At 43.2% G+C, this 18,042-nt stretch overlaps 1 protein-coding gene across 1 annotated transcript in view; it reads right to left on the minus strand.

The window, feature by feature from the left end:
• Positions 1-16,222, minus strand: part of ADAMTS19 (ADAM metallopeptidase with thrombospondin type 1 motif 19) — a 197,219-nt gene extending 180,997 nt beyond the window's left edge. Inside the window, exons 1-2 of the mRNA XM_084780852.1 lie at positions 15,427-16,222; positions 14,219-14,865 (exon numbers count right to left, since the gene is read on the minus strand). Of these exons, the coding sequence (XP_084636978.1) occupies positions 14,219-14,865; positions 15,427-15,514 (735 nt within the window). The 5' untranslated portion in view covers positions 15,515-16,222. The remainder of the gene's footprint in view (positions 1-14,218; positions 14,866-15,426) is intronic.
• Between the last annotated feature and the right edge of the window lie 1,820 nt (positions 16,223-18,042).

Raw genomic sequence — 18,042 nt, forward strand, 5'->3', positions numbered from 1 at the left:
GGAACTCTGGGAGCCTCTATAGTAGCTGCCCTGACAACTCACTGGTGCAGTAGTGGCATGGACACTGTGAAGTAACCAATCACTTTCTGATTGGATTTAAGGGCCCCTCCCAAATATGGAACCCATTCCTGCCACCATCGTCAAGACCACAAACTTGCGGCTGGGCATATAAATGAGCCTAGTGGAGAACCCACCATATTTATTCTGCTAAATAAACACACTATTAAACCAACTAGTCCTAATGGCTTACTTACTATTATCCCCATATATTAACATATCTGTCAACCTTCAACGGGGAAGCCTGTATTTTCAGGTGATGATGATAACACAGATACCAACAACAGGTAAAAACGCATGAATTTTAAAGGTGCTCAGCCCTAAGGGGACATCTATATTATGTCCCTTCCTCTCCGGGCTCAGAGACCATTGCAAAAGAAGAAGAAGAAACTTGGTAAGACCCAGAGGGAGTGGATGATTATAAGGAAAGCGGGTTGTTTTGGTCACAGCAGGGCAGTTGCGCAAATGAGCTCAAAGCAGTTGTGACAGCATGTACGAGGCGTGAACAGCCTCAAGCCAGACAAGATTCCCACAGTGGAATGGGGAGGTGGGTGTGAAGTCCCACTCCTGGGTGAGGAGCTATCAGCAACTGATGGTTTCTGGGAGAAGGAGAGGGTGTTTATTTAAGATGTGGCTCCTGGTGGGCTGACCAAGTTCCAGTGGATGGCCACACATCCACAAATATATGGGCTGCACAGTTTTGAACTCTGTGCACTAACAAAATAGAAGAAAAAAAAAGACAGAGAGTTGGGTAAGTAGTGAGCTGGGGGAGTGGATATGGGAGGAGTTGGGGAAGACATGAATATAAAAGCACACTCTATGAAATCGTAAAGAACTAACCAAAACTTAGGAAAGGAAAAAGAATTACGTTTTGGTTTCTAAATACAGTCTTTATCCTTGGGGTTCAATCTGGAGCTGTGAGTTTTAATGTAAACTCAACACTTTTATCTCACCAACTCCTTGCTTCCTCTATCTCCAGGATAGTAAGTCTGGAATCTACACACTACATGTCAACATATAAGGCACCAAGAACCCTAGTTAAAGGCACGATGATGTAGGCTTGCTGTGTAACTAAGCCAGACGGAGACAATGGAGCTAACAAGAATCTGGAGCAACATGGCCTTGTTTCAGCTTCTCTTAATATGCCTATGAAGATTCTCTCTCTCCCTCTTCTGCCCCCCCTGTCTCTCTCTCTCTGTCTCTCTCTCTGTCTCTGTCTCTCTCTGTCTCTGTCTCTCCCTCCCTCTCTCTCTCTCTCTCTCTCTCTCTCTCTCTCTCTCTCTCTCTCTCTCTCTCCCTCTCTCTCTCTCTCTCTGATAGTGACAATACTGGCCTCAGTTCAGCACCATTTTTTTCCACAACATATTAAGAGTAATATATGAAGAGTTAATTTAGTACATGTATTTACACACTAATAATAATATGAAATCCCTCTCACTGGACAAGTGAGCACTACGGTACCCAATCCCCAGGGTCTTTCCAACACTACCACATAATCATTCTATAAAAGTATCCGGGTAGCTTTGAATGGCTGAGCGCCCATTTTCTCACTTTTCTCAGTCCGGAGCCTGGCATCACACTGAAGACGAGAAGGACACAGTGACGTGCGAACTGAAATCTGCCTTAAGTCATGGTCTTCTTTCATCTAGGGGAACCTGGAAGCCTCTTTTCAGGGATCTCCTCCCCAAACCATAAGCCTGGATAGATTGTTATTCATCCCATCATTTGTAAATACATATGGATTCTTTCCCTAACTTAACCAACCTCCCAAGAGGGACACCCCCTTTCAATTTAGACACATTAAACTATCTGGACTGTTATCATTACTATTAAATGAAAACATTCCCTTGCTAATGAGCTTCAAAGTAAATGTGCTGCTCAGTATTGATTTATAATCATCCTAAGACTTCTATATAGATTTTAAAAATATGCTTGTGGGACTGGAGAGATGGTTCGGCATTTAGAATTATATGGTTTCTTGCAGAAGTCCTGAGTTCGATTTCCAGCACCTACACAGTGGCTCACAACTGTCCACACTTCCGGTTCCAGGGATTCAGTCAACCTATCCTGACTTCCCAGAGCACCAGGCATTCATGTGGTACACAGACGTACATACAAGCACACACTCATACACATAAAATAAAAATGTTTTAAATTGATCATTAATGTGCTGTTTAGGATTCAGTTTGTGAACTTCAAAAAAAAAAAAAAAAGAAGTAAATATGAGATAACCAAATGAAAAGTTTCTTCTTGAAAATTTTACCCATGATGGGTATTGTCTCAAGTCTAAGACACAAATCAATACCTAAGCAAAGAACTCAATATGATCAATATATAATCAATGCCTTAGAACAAGGAGCAATTATTGTGCTTTCTGTTCTCCATGCCTCCTGCATCGTATGATGTAAAGATGTAAAGCACCACTGATGAAAGTTTAGAGACTTCAGAGTGTTGCACAACAGGCTTACTTACAAGTCGTTAACGTAAAAAAAAAATGTAGGCAGGTAGCAAGTTAATGTGTTTCGTAAGTGGACTGATACAAATAAAACTGCTGAATAGATGTAGAGAGATTACATATAAAAATGCAGTATGTGAGATGAAGAATGCCACATATGTCCATGAAATCTTCTAAATCTATGAAATTTAGTCCAATTTTATGAACCAAAAAGAATATTTAAGAAAGTATGCCTTTCCTAGTTTCCCAATAATTGCAGCAGTTTATTATTTTCATGAAAACATTAAAAGTTAAGTGCCTATCTCTAGATGAAAGACTACAGATGATATATTTTATATATTTTCAAAATTATCTGTTCTCAGAATGTATTAGTATTACCTAAAATTTGTCTTTAAACACAAAGGATATGATAGTATACATAAGTGACCCAAAATATTCGACCAGAGAACTCCTACAGCTGATAAACATGTTCAGCACAGTGACTGGACGAAATTAACTTTAAAAAAACAAACAAAATACAATAAAAGACAAACAAACAAACAAAAGCTGTAGCCCTCCTATATACAAATGACAAACAGGCAGAGAATGAAATTAGGGAAACTACACTTTTCACAATAGCCACACACAATATTAATTATTATTATTAATCTTATTGTAATTCTAACCAAGGAAACCAAAGACCGGTATGACAAAAACTTCAAGTCTCTGAAGAAAGAAACTGAAGAAGATATCAGAAGATGGAAAGATGTCCCATGCTTATGGATCAGAAGGATTAACATAGCAAAAATGGCCATCTTACCAAAAAGAATCTACAGATTCAATGCAATTCCCATCAAAATAGCAACACAATTCTTTACAGACCTTGAAAGAACAATTCTCAACTTCATACGGAAAAACAAAAAACCCAGAAAAGCTATACAATAAAAGAAACTCTAAAGGTATCTCCATCCCGGATCTCAAGCCGTATTATAGAGCAATAGTAATAGAACTATATGGTTCTGGCACAGAAATAGACTGGATGATCAACGGAATCAAATCAAAGACCCAGAAATAAACCCAAACTCCTATGGACAACTTGATTTTTTGACAAAAGAGTCAAAACTATACAATGGAAAAAGGAAAGCATATTCAACAAATAGTGCTGGTCTAACTGGATTTCTCCATGTAGAAAATGCAAATAGCTCCATATTTAACACCTTGCACAAAACTCAAGTCTAAGTGGATCAAAGACCTCAACATAAAACCAGATAGACTAAATCTATTAGAACAGGAAGTGGGGAAAGAGCCTTGAACTCATTGACAAAGAGATAACTTCTTGAACAGAAGACCAACAGCTCAGGCTCTAAGATCAACAATTATAAGTGGGACCACCAGAAAAGCTTCTCTAAGGCAAAGGACATTGTCAATAGAACAAAACGGCAGCCTAAAGATTGGGAAAAGATCTTCACCAACCCTACATCCAGCAAAGGGTTAATATCTAAAACATAAAAAGCTCAAGAAACTAAACACCAACAAACCAAATAACCCAATTAAAACATAGGTACAGAGCTAAACAGAGCATCCTCAAGAGAGGAATATCGAATGGCTGAGAAGCACTTAAAGAAATGCTCAACGTCCTTAATCATCAGGGAAACGCAAATCAAAAGGACTCTGAGATTCTATCTTACACCTGTCAGAATGGCTAAGATCAAACACTCAAGTGATAAAACATGCTGGCAAGGATGTGAAAAAAGGGGAACACTCTTCCATTGCTGGTGGGAATACAAACTTGTACCACTTTGGATATCAATCTGGTACTTTCTCATAAAATTGAGAACAGCTCTACCTCAAGCCCCAGCTATACTAATACTGGACATATACCCAAATGATGCTCTACAATACAAGGACTCTTGCTCAACTATGTTAATAACTGCTTTATTCATAATAGCCAGAATCTGGAAACAACCTAGATGTCCTTCAACCTAGGAATAAATAGAGAAATGGTGGTACATTTACACAATAGAATACTAGTCAGCTAATTAAAAGGAAGCCACACAATTTGCAGGCAAATGGATGAAACCCAGACACAGAAAGACACACATGGTATGTACTCACTTATAAGCACATTTTAGCCAGATAGTATAGGATGGCCACACTACAATTCATAGACCATGTGGGGAGCCGTGCTAAATTCTGCCATGTGAGAAATCCCATTCTTAGGCTGCATGCTGTGACCTTCAAGTTACTGACCTTTGCCTCATGAGGTCTTGTGTTCTAGGCTATCCTTGGACTATTTATCTTTGAAAGAACTAGGGAAGTCCCAACTTGGAACCACCCAGAGGATCAAGGAAGTTCTTACAGGGAACTACTCAGAGAAATAGGAAGTTCTTATAGGGAATTACCCAGACAACTAGGAAGTTCTACAGGGAGCGATTCAGGCTATTGTATTCTTGCCTTGGGGCAAGGGTGAGTGGGATTAGAATAGATCCTATTGACATTGCTCTATATAGATTCTCACTAGTTGGTATTAAAGTGAGTCTTAATCAGAAATTTCTAGACTTGACTTGTTATTTCTCATGTCTTTGTACCCTACTTCCAATCCCCACTCCCACTTTCAGGTGAACCCTGATTCAATTTGTCAGGCGGGCCGGGACACATCAAGAACCAGAGAAGATTAAGTAACAAGAAGGATCCAAGGGAGGATGCTTAAATCTCACTCAGAAGAGGAAAGACAATAGACAGTAGATGCAGTTAAAGAGAGAGAACAACAGCCAGGCATGGTGGTGCACGCCTTTGCAGGGATAAAAATAGGGCAGAGACAGAAAGAGCGTCCAACCAATGTCTGCCCCAACCTGAGACCCACTCCATGGGAGAGTGCCAACCTCTGACACTATTAAAGACACTCTGCTATGCTTGCAGACAAGAGCCTAGGATAGCTAGGCATGCTCCACACAGCAGTGCTTTGAAACAGATGCTCACAACTCACAACCAAACATTGGGCAAAACATAGGGAGTCTTGTGGAAGAGTGACGGGAAAGATAAAAGGACCTGGAAAGGACAGGAAGTCCACAAGAAGACCAACAGAGCCAACTGGCCAAGCACAGAGCAGCTTGCAGAGACTGGTGCACCAACCAGGCACCACACATGGACTGGACCCTAGGCCCCCTACACAGATGTAACTGATGGGCAGCTCAGGCTTCCTGTGGGTCCTCTAGTAAGGGGAGAGGGTGCTGTCTCTGACATGGCCTCTGTTGACTTCTATCACTTCCTCCTGGCAGGGTTGCCTAACCAGACTACAAGGGAACAGGATGAGCTCTGCGCCCCGTACAACTTGGTGTGTTGAGGTGGGTTGATGGAGGGGCTCCCCTTCTCTGAGGGATAGAGGAGGGTGATAGGTAGAAGAGAGAGGGAAGGTAGGACTAGGAGGAGAGGGGAGGGGGCTATTATCCAGATTAAAGTGAATAAAAAAATTTTAAAGATGTATTTTAAAATATTAACTTTTTAAAGAGGTAATATGAACAAACTAATAAAATATATTTTAAAAATTAACTTTTAGGGAACTCTGTAATTAGAAATAAAAAGCAACAAAACTCAAGTAGAAAAATAAGCAAAATATATGAAAAGAAATTCTATAAGACAGTAAAAACAGAAAGAAATTTTAGTAGTAATACTTGTAACTCTACAGGCAAAGGTGGGCTTGCATCCTCTTGTGGGCCTCTGTGCAAAACAGCAAGCACCATCACACGCAAAATCGTTCCCTAGCCAACATTGTGTATCTACTCTTCAGTGTACATCACTTTTCATGATGGGAGACTATTGGAGTCATTCAAATGTCCATGAAGCCACACTGAGGGAGAGAATATAAACTCCTCGAAGTCAACTAAAACACAATTACTCAAGGAGGAAAATCTCACAGATAGAAGGTGAAGACATTTCAAAAACCTTAAAGTTACATATGTCTATGTTTGTGCATCAGTTGCCCCAGCTCATATACTACAATCAAATAGTATGTCTTATACTTGGAAAGGAACAATGAATGTTAACAAGAGACTGTAGATATATACATATATCTTTCATTATGTCACCTTCTGGAGGCTCTATGTGTTAAATTCTGAATACTTATTATTTCAAAGATAATTTCTTTGGCCTCAGATTTTAACAGAAGATGAGGCTCTTACACAAATCAAGATTGAGAATCATGACTCTGAACTCTGAATAATCCATGCTCTGTCATCAAATAATACAGACTTAACCATCTCAGATCCACAGACATCCATTCCACTGTTGACAGCCTCTTCTTAATAAATGTGTTAGATTTTTTTCTCTTTGTCTTTGATTTTTTAAAAAAATATTCTGTTACTAATAAATGTGTTAGATTTTTTTATCTCTTTGTCTGATTTTTTTTTTTTTTTTTTTTTTTTTTTGGTTTTAGCACATTTATTATTTCCCTACATTCCCAGGCCTGGCCTGGCTTTGACAAATTCCATTTTTTTCTCCTTTATTAATTTATTCTTGTTACATCTCAATGGTTATCCCATCCCTTGTATCCTCCCATTCTTCCTTCCCTCCCATTTTCCCCTTATTCCCCTCCCCTATGACTGTTCCTGAGGGGGATTATCTCCCCCTGTATATGTTCATAGGGTCCTTTGACCATGTCCCCTGGAGGGGGAGACCTGGTGGCACTCAGAGAAAGGACAGCAGGTTACCAAGAAGGGACTTGTCTTTGATTTTTTAAAAAATATTCTGTCACAGTGTGCCAAAGTTTGGGTATCTCTTTACTGATTCAACCCCGAGCGTGGTGGGAAGCTGCTAGTGGCACAGGATATTTACAGAGGCAACAGGATAGTCTAAGCCATTGGGTCTCAACCTTCCTAATGCTGTAACCCTTTAGTACAGTTCAACAGGTTGTGGAGCCCCCCACCCCAACCATAAAATTATTTTTGTTGCTACTTCACAACTGTAATTTTGCTACTTTTATAAATCATAATGTAAAATCTGATAAGTAAGAACTTCTTAGGCAATCCCCGTGAAAGGGTCATTAGACTTCCCCCTAAAGGGGTCACGACCCACAGGTTGAGAATCAGTGTTTTAGGTTAGCAAGTGAAACATTCTATCCTGCAGTAAAGCATGTTAAGCTCAAGAGGTATACAACTCATTGGCTTCAGGAAGTTCCTGAAACTGACCATATTCACTAAGCCTCTCCCTCCCCAAGCACACATAAACAATACAGAGACTCTCAGATAAGGTGAACTTCAGGGAGCAGGCCAGGTTCAGACCAGCTGGGCTGTCAGGAAAGAAACTTCTCCAACCCAATGAGCTGTTTACAGGCTGTGCAGTGTGCTCCAGGTTCCCAGCTCTTGTGAGCTATCATTCATGCTGGTGTAGGCTTCAGTGCTGCGGCTGTCTTTGAATTGTTTCTGTTTCTGTAAGTAATATCGTTTACACATAATCTTGGAAATAATTCCAATAAAACTCATTGGTCCTGAAAGCTGGACTTTGATGGTATCCTTTGGTCTGTTACCAGTTTCTTGTCTGGGATAAACAGACATTTCTTCAGCTCTCCCCAGGAAGACTGTGTATCCCATTTGTTCTACTTATTATGCCTTCACTTTCCATCCTCCCTGCCCTGACTGGCTAGAGGTTGGTCTAGTGTACTTTGATGCTAATTACTGCTTGGTGTCTCTGGGACCCACCTGTACCTTGCCTAAAAGCCTAACCTGTTTGATGAATAAAAGGCCATCACACCTGAGCAGGGCAAATGGGAGAGGCCTGGCTAAGGTTCCAGGGCTTGGAGAGACAGGAGAATCTTGGGAGGAAGAGAGACTCAAGGAGAGGAGAGAAGAGAGAGGCTGAAGCATCCTTAGGTTAGGTGGAGGAGAAGCACATGGCCAGCGTGGAGGGAGACTTGGCCCAGATGATGATAATTAGCAAGTATTTGGGATTATGGATGGGAAGTAGCTTAATACAAATTATTAGAAGCTGATGGCATGGGATATCTCATACCTGCTCCACTATGGGACGTAGTTTAGAGGATTGATATCTGCCCTGCCCCCAGGTTAACTAAGGCTATTTTAAAGTATAATGGGTGTCTGTATCTTCATTGATTGCTAGCAGGTTAAAAAATACTGCTAAAATAATAATTATAGGCCTAATAATAAACATTATTAGGCCATACTGGTAAATTAACTGCAACACTGACTTCTGCTCTCATGTTCACTCCTGATGTGATAACTTGTCCTAAGCAGAGTTCCCAAAACATTAACTTGTTCCAAATTCATCACAGTATAGGATTCTTGATCACAGGAAAAGTGAAGGTGAAAAAGAAAGAAGATCTGTAGAAAGCTCCATATTCTGTATCAAATGCTAAACAAAGTGACTACCAATATTAACAACTCTTGTTTGAGTTTAGAAAATGTTTCATAGGGTAGGCCAGGCTAGTCTTGGTTTCACAGTTCTCCCCCATTAGCCCCTGACTGCTGGGTTAACAGTTAAAAGTCAATATAAGTAAAGAGTTGGCAAGCGTCTTAGTCACTTCTGTTTACCATTCTGAGGAAATTATCTACATAGTTAACTATGAGCAAAGGAAAAAGAAAAGACAGTGGTCTAGTCTTCCTTGGCTCTGTGTGTGCATCTGATTGTAATGTTGCTGGACATGTGGGACATGTGTGAAGGGCTTGGTTAGTGCACACAAAGCCCTGAGTATACTGGAAAACAGTAGCAAGATATCCACTTATTTCTGTATTCCTTTTGCAGAATTTGTTACCTTTACATATTTTAGATTTTAAAGACTATGATGTAAATATTTATTATCTTATTATTACTTATTCAGTGGTATGGAGGTGTTGTTCTTTGTTTGTTTGTTTTTACCTACTAAGAATGAGCTATCTCATAATGGGTTGGAAATGAAAACAAGGCAACCAATCCAAGCATTCAAGAGCCTTGCTTGCATCATCTCTACTGTACTTCCTGTTTGGTCTCGTGATTGGCAGGGTAGGCTGAGCCGTCTGTAAAAAACATCCGGGTTGCCTCTTCTGCTTCTGCTTCTGTATCTACAGGGTGCTTCAGGTACAGGAATCACTAAATACATGTTTGACTGATTTGATATTTGGGGGTCCATTCAATCTAATGAATTATTAAGCAAAGGTTATTATTCAATACTAGTCTAGTTAGAGGAGGAGACATAATAACATTTCAAATGTAAATGAGTTGCTAAATACACAACTATAACGTGTGTTTTATAAGGGGAAATGGAGATTCAAGAAGACTGAGTTTCTTGATGACATATAACTTAACCATCTATCTAAATATTTATTTGGTCATGAGTACTTTCATAATACACACTTGTTTAGTATCTGGGGAATAAATACCTAATCTAGTCCTTTTATTCTCACTTTTTTTTTGTAGTCTGTTTTACTCTATTCATTTATCCTCCCAGACCCTCTAAAACATATAGACTCACATATATTTACAAAGATATATTTTTAGTGAGTTGGTTGGTTTTTGTCAACTTGATACAAATGTAGACATGTCTAGGAAGAGAGAAGCTTATTTGGGAAAATATCCTCCTACAACTGGCCTACAGACAAACCTGGGAGACATTTCCTTGATTAATGGTTGATGTGGAGGGGCCCAGCCCACTGTGGGAGGTGCTGGCCCTAGGCAGGTGGTCCTGAGTTGTATAAGAAAGCTGACTGAGCAAGCTATAAAGAACAGGTCAGTAATCAGCATTCTTCCATTGCCTCTGTTTTAGTTCCTGCCTTGAGTCAAGATACCTGACTTCCCTCAGTAATGGAGTGTGACTTAAGTGTTGTAAACTGAAACAAACTCAGGACATAACTGTCCATATCCCAGAGGATGAGTGTCTGTGTTGTGGTCAGCCACAGATGGGACATCTATGTCACACCAGCAAGGCTTAGGGAAATCATGAAGGTGGGCAAGAGAGATTGTAAGAAGACCTGAGTAAAATACTGTCTGTAAACTGTTACCTAAGAACTCACAGCAGTTGTATACACCCTCCTCAAGACCTGCAGGAGATCAATCCAGTAAATATTACAGCATGGATTGTAGAATGGCTCATGAAACACCACCCATGGCTGAAGACCTATTGACAAGTGATGGCTTTTAAGGAGGAAGTTCAAGTTTTCTTTAAGGGTATAGCCCTTGGTAGGTAGACCAATATCCAGTGGATATCCCTACCCACACCCCCCCATGAGTGTATGAGCAGTACTAATTAGACTCAGTAGGTTAGAAAAGAAAGACATGTGATAGAGAGATAGATAGATAGATAGATAGATAGATAGATAGATAGATAGATATTAGATAGATAATAGGAATAAGGAAAAAAAGAAGACAGAACATAAAGTTGGGGAAGGGTGTGGAATGAATCTGAAGTAGATGGGGAAGAGTTGTGCAAAGAAAGGGAGGAGTGAATATGATCAAAATACATTGTAAACATGTAAGAATTGTCAAAGAATTCATGACAACATTAAATAATAAGATAGGGGTAAATCTTCAGAAATGATTACAAAGGTGATGATATTTTACCCATGTCAGGCAGATAATCAACGTTGAATTCAATGAACAGTAAGTCATTAAGGTGCAAAAGATCAAGATTAGAGTTAAAGAGAACCCCTAGACAAACCCCTTTTTTAAACATTTGGCGTCTCTCGTAATCAGTGTCAATAGCTGCACATTTTAGATACCATTTCCCCATACTGGATTAGACTGCTTAATTATGATAAATACTGGAGTCTTCTCTGGGCTCTGGACTCTTTCATCACTAAACAATCAATGATATGGACCTACCTCAACATGCTTCTCTCTAACAGAATAGGTGATGTCATTCTACCTGCCAGTTTGGTAACTACTCATCACCTTGTTGGACAATCTTTTTTTTTTTAATCTAAGTAGTTTATTCAAATTACAGCTCAATTGTTATCCCCTCACTTGTATCTTCCCATTTCTCCTCTGCCCTCCTTAACCCTATTCCCCTCCCTTAAGTCTGTGACAGAAGGAGACCTCTTCCCCTACCATAAGGTCATAGTCTGTCAGGTCTATGGTTAGATCTTAATAGGGAGGTCTAGGTTTACTGCATGCATTGTCCTTGGTTGGTACAGTAGTTTGAGCAGAACCCCTGGGGCCAGATCCACCATCCATAATGGTCTTTAGATCTTTTAAAATATGTAATAGCAAAGAAGGTAATTTAGCTCTATGGTTAAGTTGCTGCTAGAGGAATAACTGCACATATGGTGTTTTGCCCTTGTCTAAGCAAATGACAGCAAGAAAGCCTTTGCCAGTAGCAAACAATGCTGTTACAAACTAAAGGCTGGCACATTTGGAGATAACCCACCTTCTGCATCATGGTGTCTCCTGTAAGTGTTAAAGAATGAACAGTAATATGGTCTAGAGGCATCTAGTTAGGCAGTCAAGGTCCATACTCTAGTAGAGGAAGCTTTAGAGGTCTGACCTCAATGGACACTTTAAGGTCCTCAGTTTCTAGACACTCACGTTTGGTTTGCTCATTTCCTTTACAGGCTTCGCCGCTGTCTCCCCCCAGGCTCTTCCCTGTACTTGAAACACTTGTTGGCTATTATGTGGCTGGAGAATATCTCCCCAATTCTCAGGATCCCAGGTACACTTCTGGACATTAGAAAGCCAACCCCAATTTCCCTATTGATGTTTGACCTTGGCCAAAAACTTCTAAAGTCTGGTGTGACATTTGACTCCTCAAGATGCACCCCCTTTGCATCATGACTCCTTATGTCATGTCCATTTATACATAGCAACTTAGCTGTGTGCCTCTGAAGGCGGGTCATTCAATAGACATAATGTTGACCATTCAAATTTTTTTTATTCAAGCACTTAATTATCTAATTCCTCACATGAGAGAGATAAGGAATTTGTCATTGGGGAAGAAGCCAATCCTGGTGTCAAGATCCCAACTTATCTCCTATTTTCTAATCCAGGAGCTCCTAAGGAGGAGCCTGGCATGGCAGTTGGAGTTAACAAACCTACCCGTTGGCTATTTGCCCACATTTTCCCTCATACTCTGACTGCTATACTGTATTGCTGGCAATGCCAGTTCTCTCCAATAACAAAGAATTCCCAGTTCGGAGTATATACTTGTGTGGCTAGTAGGAAAAGTGAGCAAAACTTCCAACATGATAAACAGGGAGGAATTTCAAACTCTTATTCAGTCCATGAAAAACCTACTCATAATTCTAACTTTGCTCCCTTAAGTATGGTGAGAGGGCATAGCTCATTTGGAAAATCTGACCCGCAGCCCAAGTCTCAATACAGTGAAATGCTTTGTCCCCTACTGCTCTTACCACACCAGGAACGCTCTATATGTAATTATTTAATCCCCAGCTGAAAGGTAGCAGACAATGAAACCCCCACAAAATGTTTACCCTGCTGAGGTGTTCAAGTATCAGTTCCACAGAAAACATTTTCAAAGCTTTTCATGTCATTTTTCCAAGCCACCTTTTCAGTCATGCCTAAAGTGTCCACATTTGAATATTTGCCATCTGGTAAAATATTGCCCTGTCCAACAGTTCACAGCATTCAATCATGAGACCTTTAGTGGTAGAGGCAAAAGTTTCCAGTCTTGTTTTGGGGGGTTTCAAACTTTTTTTTTCTTTTCTTTTCTTTTACATTCCATGGCTTTTGGTGCTTTGACTGTCATCAGTTGCTGTTGGACTTTAATCCAAGCAACATGAGACAAGTTGCTTTTAGGCTAATCTTTACACCCATCAATGGCTCCCTCTGGAGACCAGTAACAAGAGAATCTCAACTCACAGAAGGACTTTCAATATGAGTCTGCCTTTTACTAATAGTAAAGGGCTTGTGGCAGGAAAATAAAGTAGATACAGTTAATACCACTGAACTGAACATATAAGACCCATTAAAATGGTCAATTTTGTCGTCTATATTTTTATACCAAATCCCACACAAAGTCAAGGCCAACTTACGAAAGCCAATGGGGTCAAGTCAGGGAGAAGGCAAGTAATGGACATGGATAGAGAAAGTGGTGTTACGAAAAGTGGCCCACCTTGACACTTTCCAACATGGAATCTAGAGAGGAAAACGGAACTACTGTCAAAGAGCATGGCGTGGGGATGGGGTAAGCCATCGCCCTCTGCCGGTGGGATTCCAGGATTGCCCTGCGGCCAAGAGCAGTTTTAGATTGGTCTCCTTGGCACTGGGCTTGTTTAGAAAGAATGTTGTGAGTGTGTACAGATTCCAAACACCTGCCTGAATATAACTGCCGGACGACGGTTCTTCCCATTTTGTAGTAGGACATTAAAACCAACCAAACAACAACAAACCTGTAAAACAACAGATGATGAACTGCAGGGAGGGGCAAATAAAGGATTCAGCATGGAGCAGATTCATACATTTCAAAGTGCTCAAAGACACCACCTGATGGACATGTTTTAGAAGCTCAAGGGAACAGAAAGTTGTTGAACCGCTGGCAAGAAATCAAAAGGCAGAACCTCAAAGAAATTTACATTTCCCTTGAAAGCTCTTTGTAAGCATTAAGACTTCTGGTTCACTGGGCTGCCCTGGAGGTGTTTCTTTAGAAGCGCTTAGAGGGAGACACGTGGGTGGTAAGGTGTCAAAATAAGTTCTGAGAAACACTAGAAAGAATGAAGGAGGGGGAGGAGGTGCATGCAAATCAGCCTGGTGTATTAAATACAGGATGAAAAGGAGAGCTGGGGTGCTTACCAAGCCACCTCCACAGGTGCTGAAAGAAGCCAGAGAGCCAGGATGGCGCAGCACCGTTCCAGTGTAAAAGCAGGCGGTGTCTGGCAGAGTGGAAAGGGGAGGGTCAGCCGCTGCCCCGGTAGGATCAGGACCTGGATTTGGCCACTGCTCCACAGCGAAGCGCTGCGCCAAGAAGCGGCCATCTCTTCGGAGCAGCAGGTACAGGTCCCGGGAGAGGGCGGGGATCCGCAGCAGCACCTCCTCTGTGCTGGGTTCCTCTTGCTTGACGGGGGTCGGGGAAGAGGGCGGTTGTGGGGACGGCGGGGGCTGCCACGAGGCCGAGGCTTCCAAGGACAGGGAGGTATCCCCGCTGGATCCCCTAGGCAGCTCCTGAGATTCCAGTTCCTCCTCCTCAGCACCTGGCTGCGAGGAGGACCCGAACCACGACTCAGACTGGCCTCCAGCGGCTTCTTCCAGAGGCGCCCTCCCCACTGAGCGCACCTCCCGTGAGCTGCCGGCAGCTTGTGCCCGGCCGCCGCCCCCAGCGCCGCGCCCCCAACCCGGGTCTGCGATGTCCCTGCTGCGGCCGGTGGCGTCCTGAGACTCCCGGCGCCAGAGTGCAGGAAACACGACTTCCCATTCCTCGAGGTCGGGCGTGAACTGCAGCCCTATGAAAGAAGCAGACAAGATCAGTGCGGGGCTTAAAGTTCAGCAGTGCCACTCATGCAAGCATTCAACCACTCAGTCCTCACAGATACCAGGCGCTTGCGTGAAGGCGAGGGAGACCACCCGTCTAGCTCCTGAAACTACTGCAAGCCCCATAGTCTTACAGAACTCGGCATTTTCAAAAATAAAAGTGTGGTGATGATAGTTTAACATATACTAATTGAAACTGGTGCGAACTCCAGCATAATCTCAAAAGCAGCACATGGCACGCCTCCTGGCTTTCCTTCCAGGTATCATAAACACCTCTTTGAAACATTACTTGGGGGCAGGGGAGGGGGAGAGTGGGAGACCTGATCGTTTTACATATAGTAAAGTAAGGCCAAGAGAAGAGCGCTAGGCTTGTGACCCTGACCTGGTCATTTGCCCTGCAAGCTGTTTCTCTGCTATCCACAGAGCTCTGCTCAACCCTCACGGGGTACACCAGTTCTGCCTTCCCGCGCGTCCGCGTCCTCGGTCCGCACTGGCCAAGTTGGAGCAAACGGAAAAGTCACTCTAGAACATACCTGAGATGGTCCCATGCGACAGGAAGCCCAACTGGTAGAGAAGGCAGCAGCAACAGCAGATGCGAGTCAGGCGCATCTCTGGGCCCATCTCCACAGCGCGCGCCTCCCGCGCAATCCACAGCGCACGCAGCAACCTTCCTGGAGCGCCGGCGGCCAGGCGGCGACTGTGCCCAGGCCCTTTGTCTGCCAGGGGAGGGGGGCGCGGGGGGGCAAGCTGTGTGACTCCTGGAGCTCAGGCGGGGCTGGGGTGGGGAGGAGCGGCCGGCAGCGCTCAGGATCCCTGCGCTCCAGCACCCGGACGAATTAGGTGATGAGTCGACTTTTCTGTGCTCAGGAAGGTGGAGGAGTTTCCAGGCCCGGCGGGCCCGAGCTGGAGCCCCGCGGGATAGACCCGCGGTCCGCGGAAAGCCAGGAGGCACGGGGTTGCGGGCAGGGCGGCTTCGGGACGGGCAGAGTAGTGCGGTCCAGGCCGAGGCTCGCCGCCCGCACCCGCGCGGAGAGAAGCCGGCGCCCGAGTTTGGGCAGCTTGCGGTTGCAGAGCTTTGCACACTCCCCAGGACGCCGCGGCGCGGAGAAGGGGTGGCCGGGGGAGGGGGCGAGAGAGAGCGCGCGCTCCGCAAAGGGGTGTGGAGACTGCAGAATCAGGCGAGTCAGGCCAGAATCAGGGACCGAGGGGGTACCCGCCAAGCGTGACGTTGCGGGACAAAGGTCCCAGAACACCTCACACGTGCTCACGGCCTGTGCAAGGGTAGCGTTGAGACCCAAATTCCCTCACCTGACTCCCAATTGGCCATTCCGAAAGACCTCATTTGCATTCCCCCACCCACCTTCTCCTTTCGTAGTTGAGCTAGGACGTAGGTAAAGGCAGGTAGGGGCCTTCCCCTTCCCTTCCCACCCTTCTCTCAGGCTCCTCCTCCGTCCAGCTCTGTCCCCACCTGTCCAACACACAAAGCAGAAGTCAGAGGAGACTTGAACATGGAGCCGCAACGTGTGTACCAGAGTTCTTTGATTGGTCTACTCTGTGTCTCAGAACTTTCCAACCCTTGAAGGACGTAATAAAATTTCTCAGGGAGCGTACTAAACAGATTCCCAGGGCAGTAACAACAGGCACCACTGAATATTCAGAGCCCCCATCCCACTTTTTCTTGGCTCTCCATTCATCTGAGTTTCCCTCCTCCTCCTCCTCCTCCTCCTCCTCCTCCTCCTCCTCCTCCTCCTCCTCCTCCTCCTCCTCCTCCTCCTTCTCCTCCTCCTGGAGTAAGATTAAGAGCAAGGTGAAGAATTGTATTCTAAAGCTCTCAGACCAGGTGAGACTATCTTTCCTCTTTTGTTAGTGTGTGCTGTGCACACATGATGCTTCTGTCTTCTTTGATCTCAAAACTTCCTCTTCCTTTGGTGCAGCCCACACTTCTGTCACAGTCATATAGAAACTTTAAATCAGACTCAACACTGATTAGTCCAATACACTATTTCAATCCTCCACACAAGGCCAGGCACCAAGAGTTAATGCCAGGATGCATTTTAAAAAGAAGGAAGGCAAGGAAGACAGATAGAAATCCCCGAGTGTGACTTCCCACATCCTTTGTTTTACCTTCTGTCCCTAGTTAACGGAGGCAGAAGAATTTATTTCAAAGGCAGTCCATATGAACTGTTTGAATGAACTTGGTCCTTGAATGCTTTCTATAGCTCACAGTTTTGAAACAGACATGGAAACCTTCTAGGTGAGTTTGCTCTGGCTCTCTCAACCCCACCTTGTGAAATCTCTGAAAGTGGAGTAGCTAGGGTTTGAGTTCTCAGGGACTCGCCTAGGAACCTGGGGGCTCCTTTTCACAAAACTCAGTAACACAAAATTAAAACCAAGCAGGGAATCAGAGACGAGAAGGTTGGTGCAGAAGAACTGTAGAAACTATGGAGCGTGAAGCTACTCCCGACAGAGTACAGGTCTCACGATGTTTCTCACGTGGACTTTCACAACACCAAACTAGAGCTCCATGAAAAAGGCATGTTAAATTATGTATCCTTATTGGAATATGTTTGGGATTTTTTTTTAAACTAAGTGAACTGTATTTTTAAGTTAGATGTGCTAAAGGTCAAAGGCTGCCAATGTCAAATCCCTGTCTCTACTTTACTGCTTCCCTATTAGTAGAGATCCATACTAATCCTTCATGGATGAGGTTAATTAACTATTGCAGGAGCATTTGCTTGCACTCCAGCCAGCTTTGTTTCCTTCCATTTGAATACTACTGTCACTTATTTTGTACATAGTCAAATACTTTTATAAAGACCTTACATTGAAATGAATCTCAACGTTTATGTCTCCTACCAGACTTTCAAGTTTTCAAAGGTAGCCACGATTTCTTTTGCCTATTTTCCCACAATATCCTGATTAATTTAATGATCTACATTGAATAATGATTCTAATCCTCATGAAATACCCGAGATGCTGTTTTATTCCAATTCCAACTCCTGGATGCAGAACGAACCCTAGTTCCAGCCGCTGATCTGGCTGCCACTATCAGCTTGACGTGTTTGGTGGAGAAACAACACAAATCTCAGAAAGAGATGATGTGTGGGAAGTGTCTGTGCTCTGACTAGAAGAGAGGGGTTTTTTTTATT

This window comes from Acomys minous (assembly GCF_964271855.1).
Source record: "Acomys minous genome assembly, chromosome: 4".
Classification (NCBI taxonomy): domain Eukaryota; kingdom Metazoa; phylum Chordata; class Mammalia; order Rodentia; family Muridae; genus Acomys; species Acomys minous.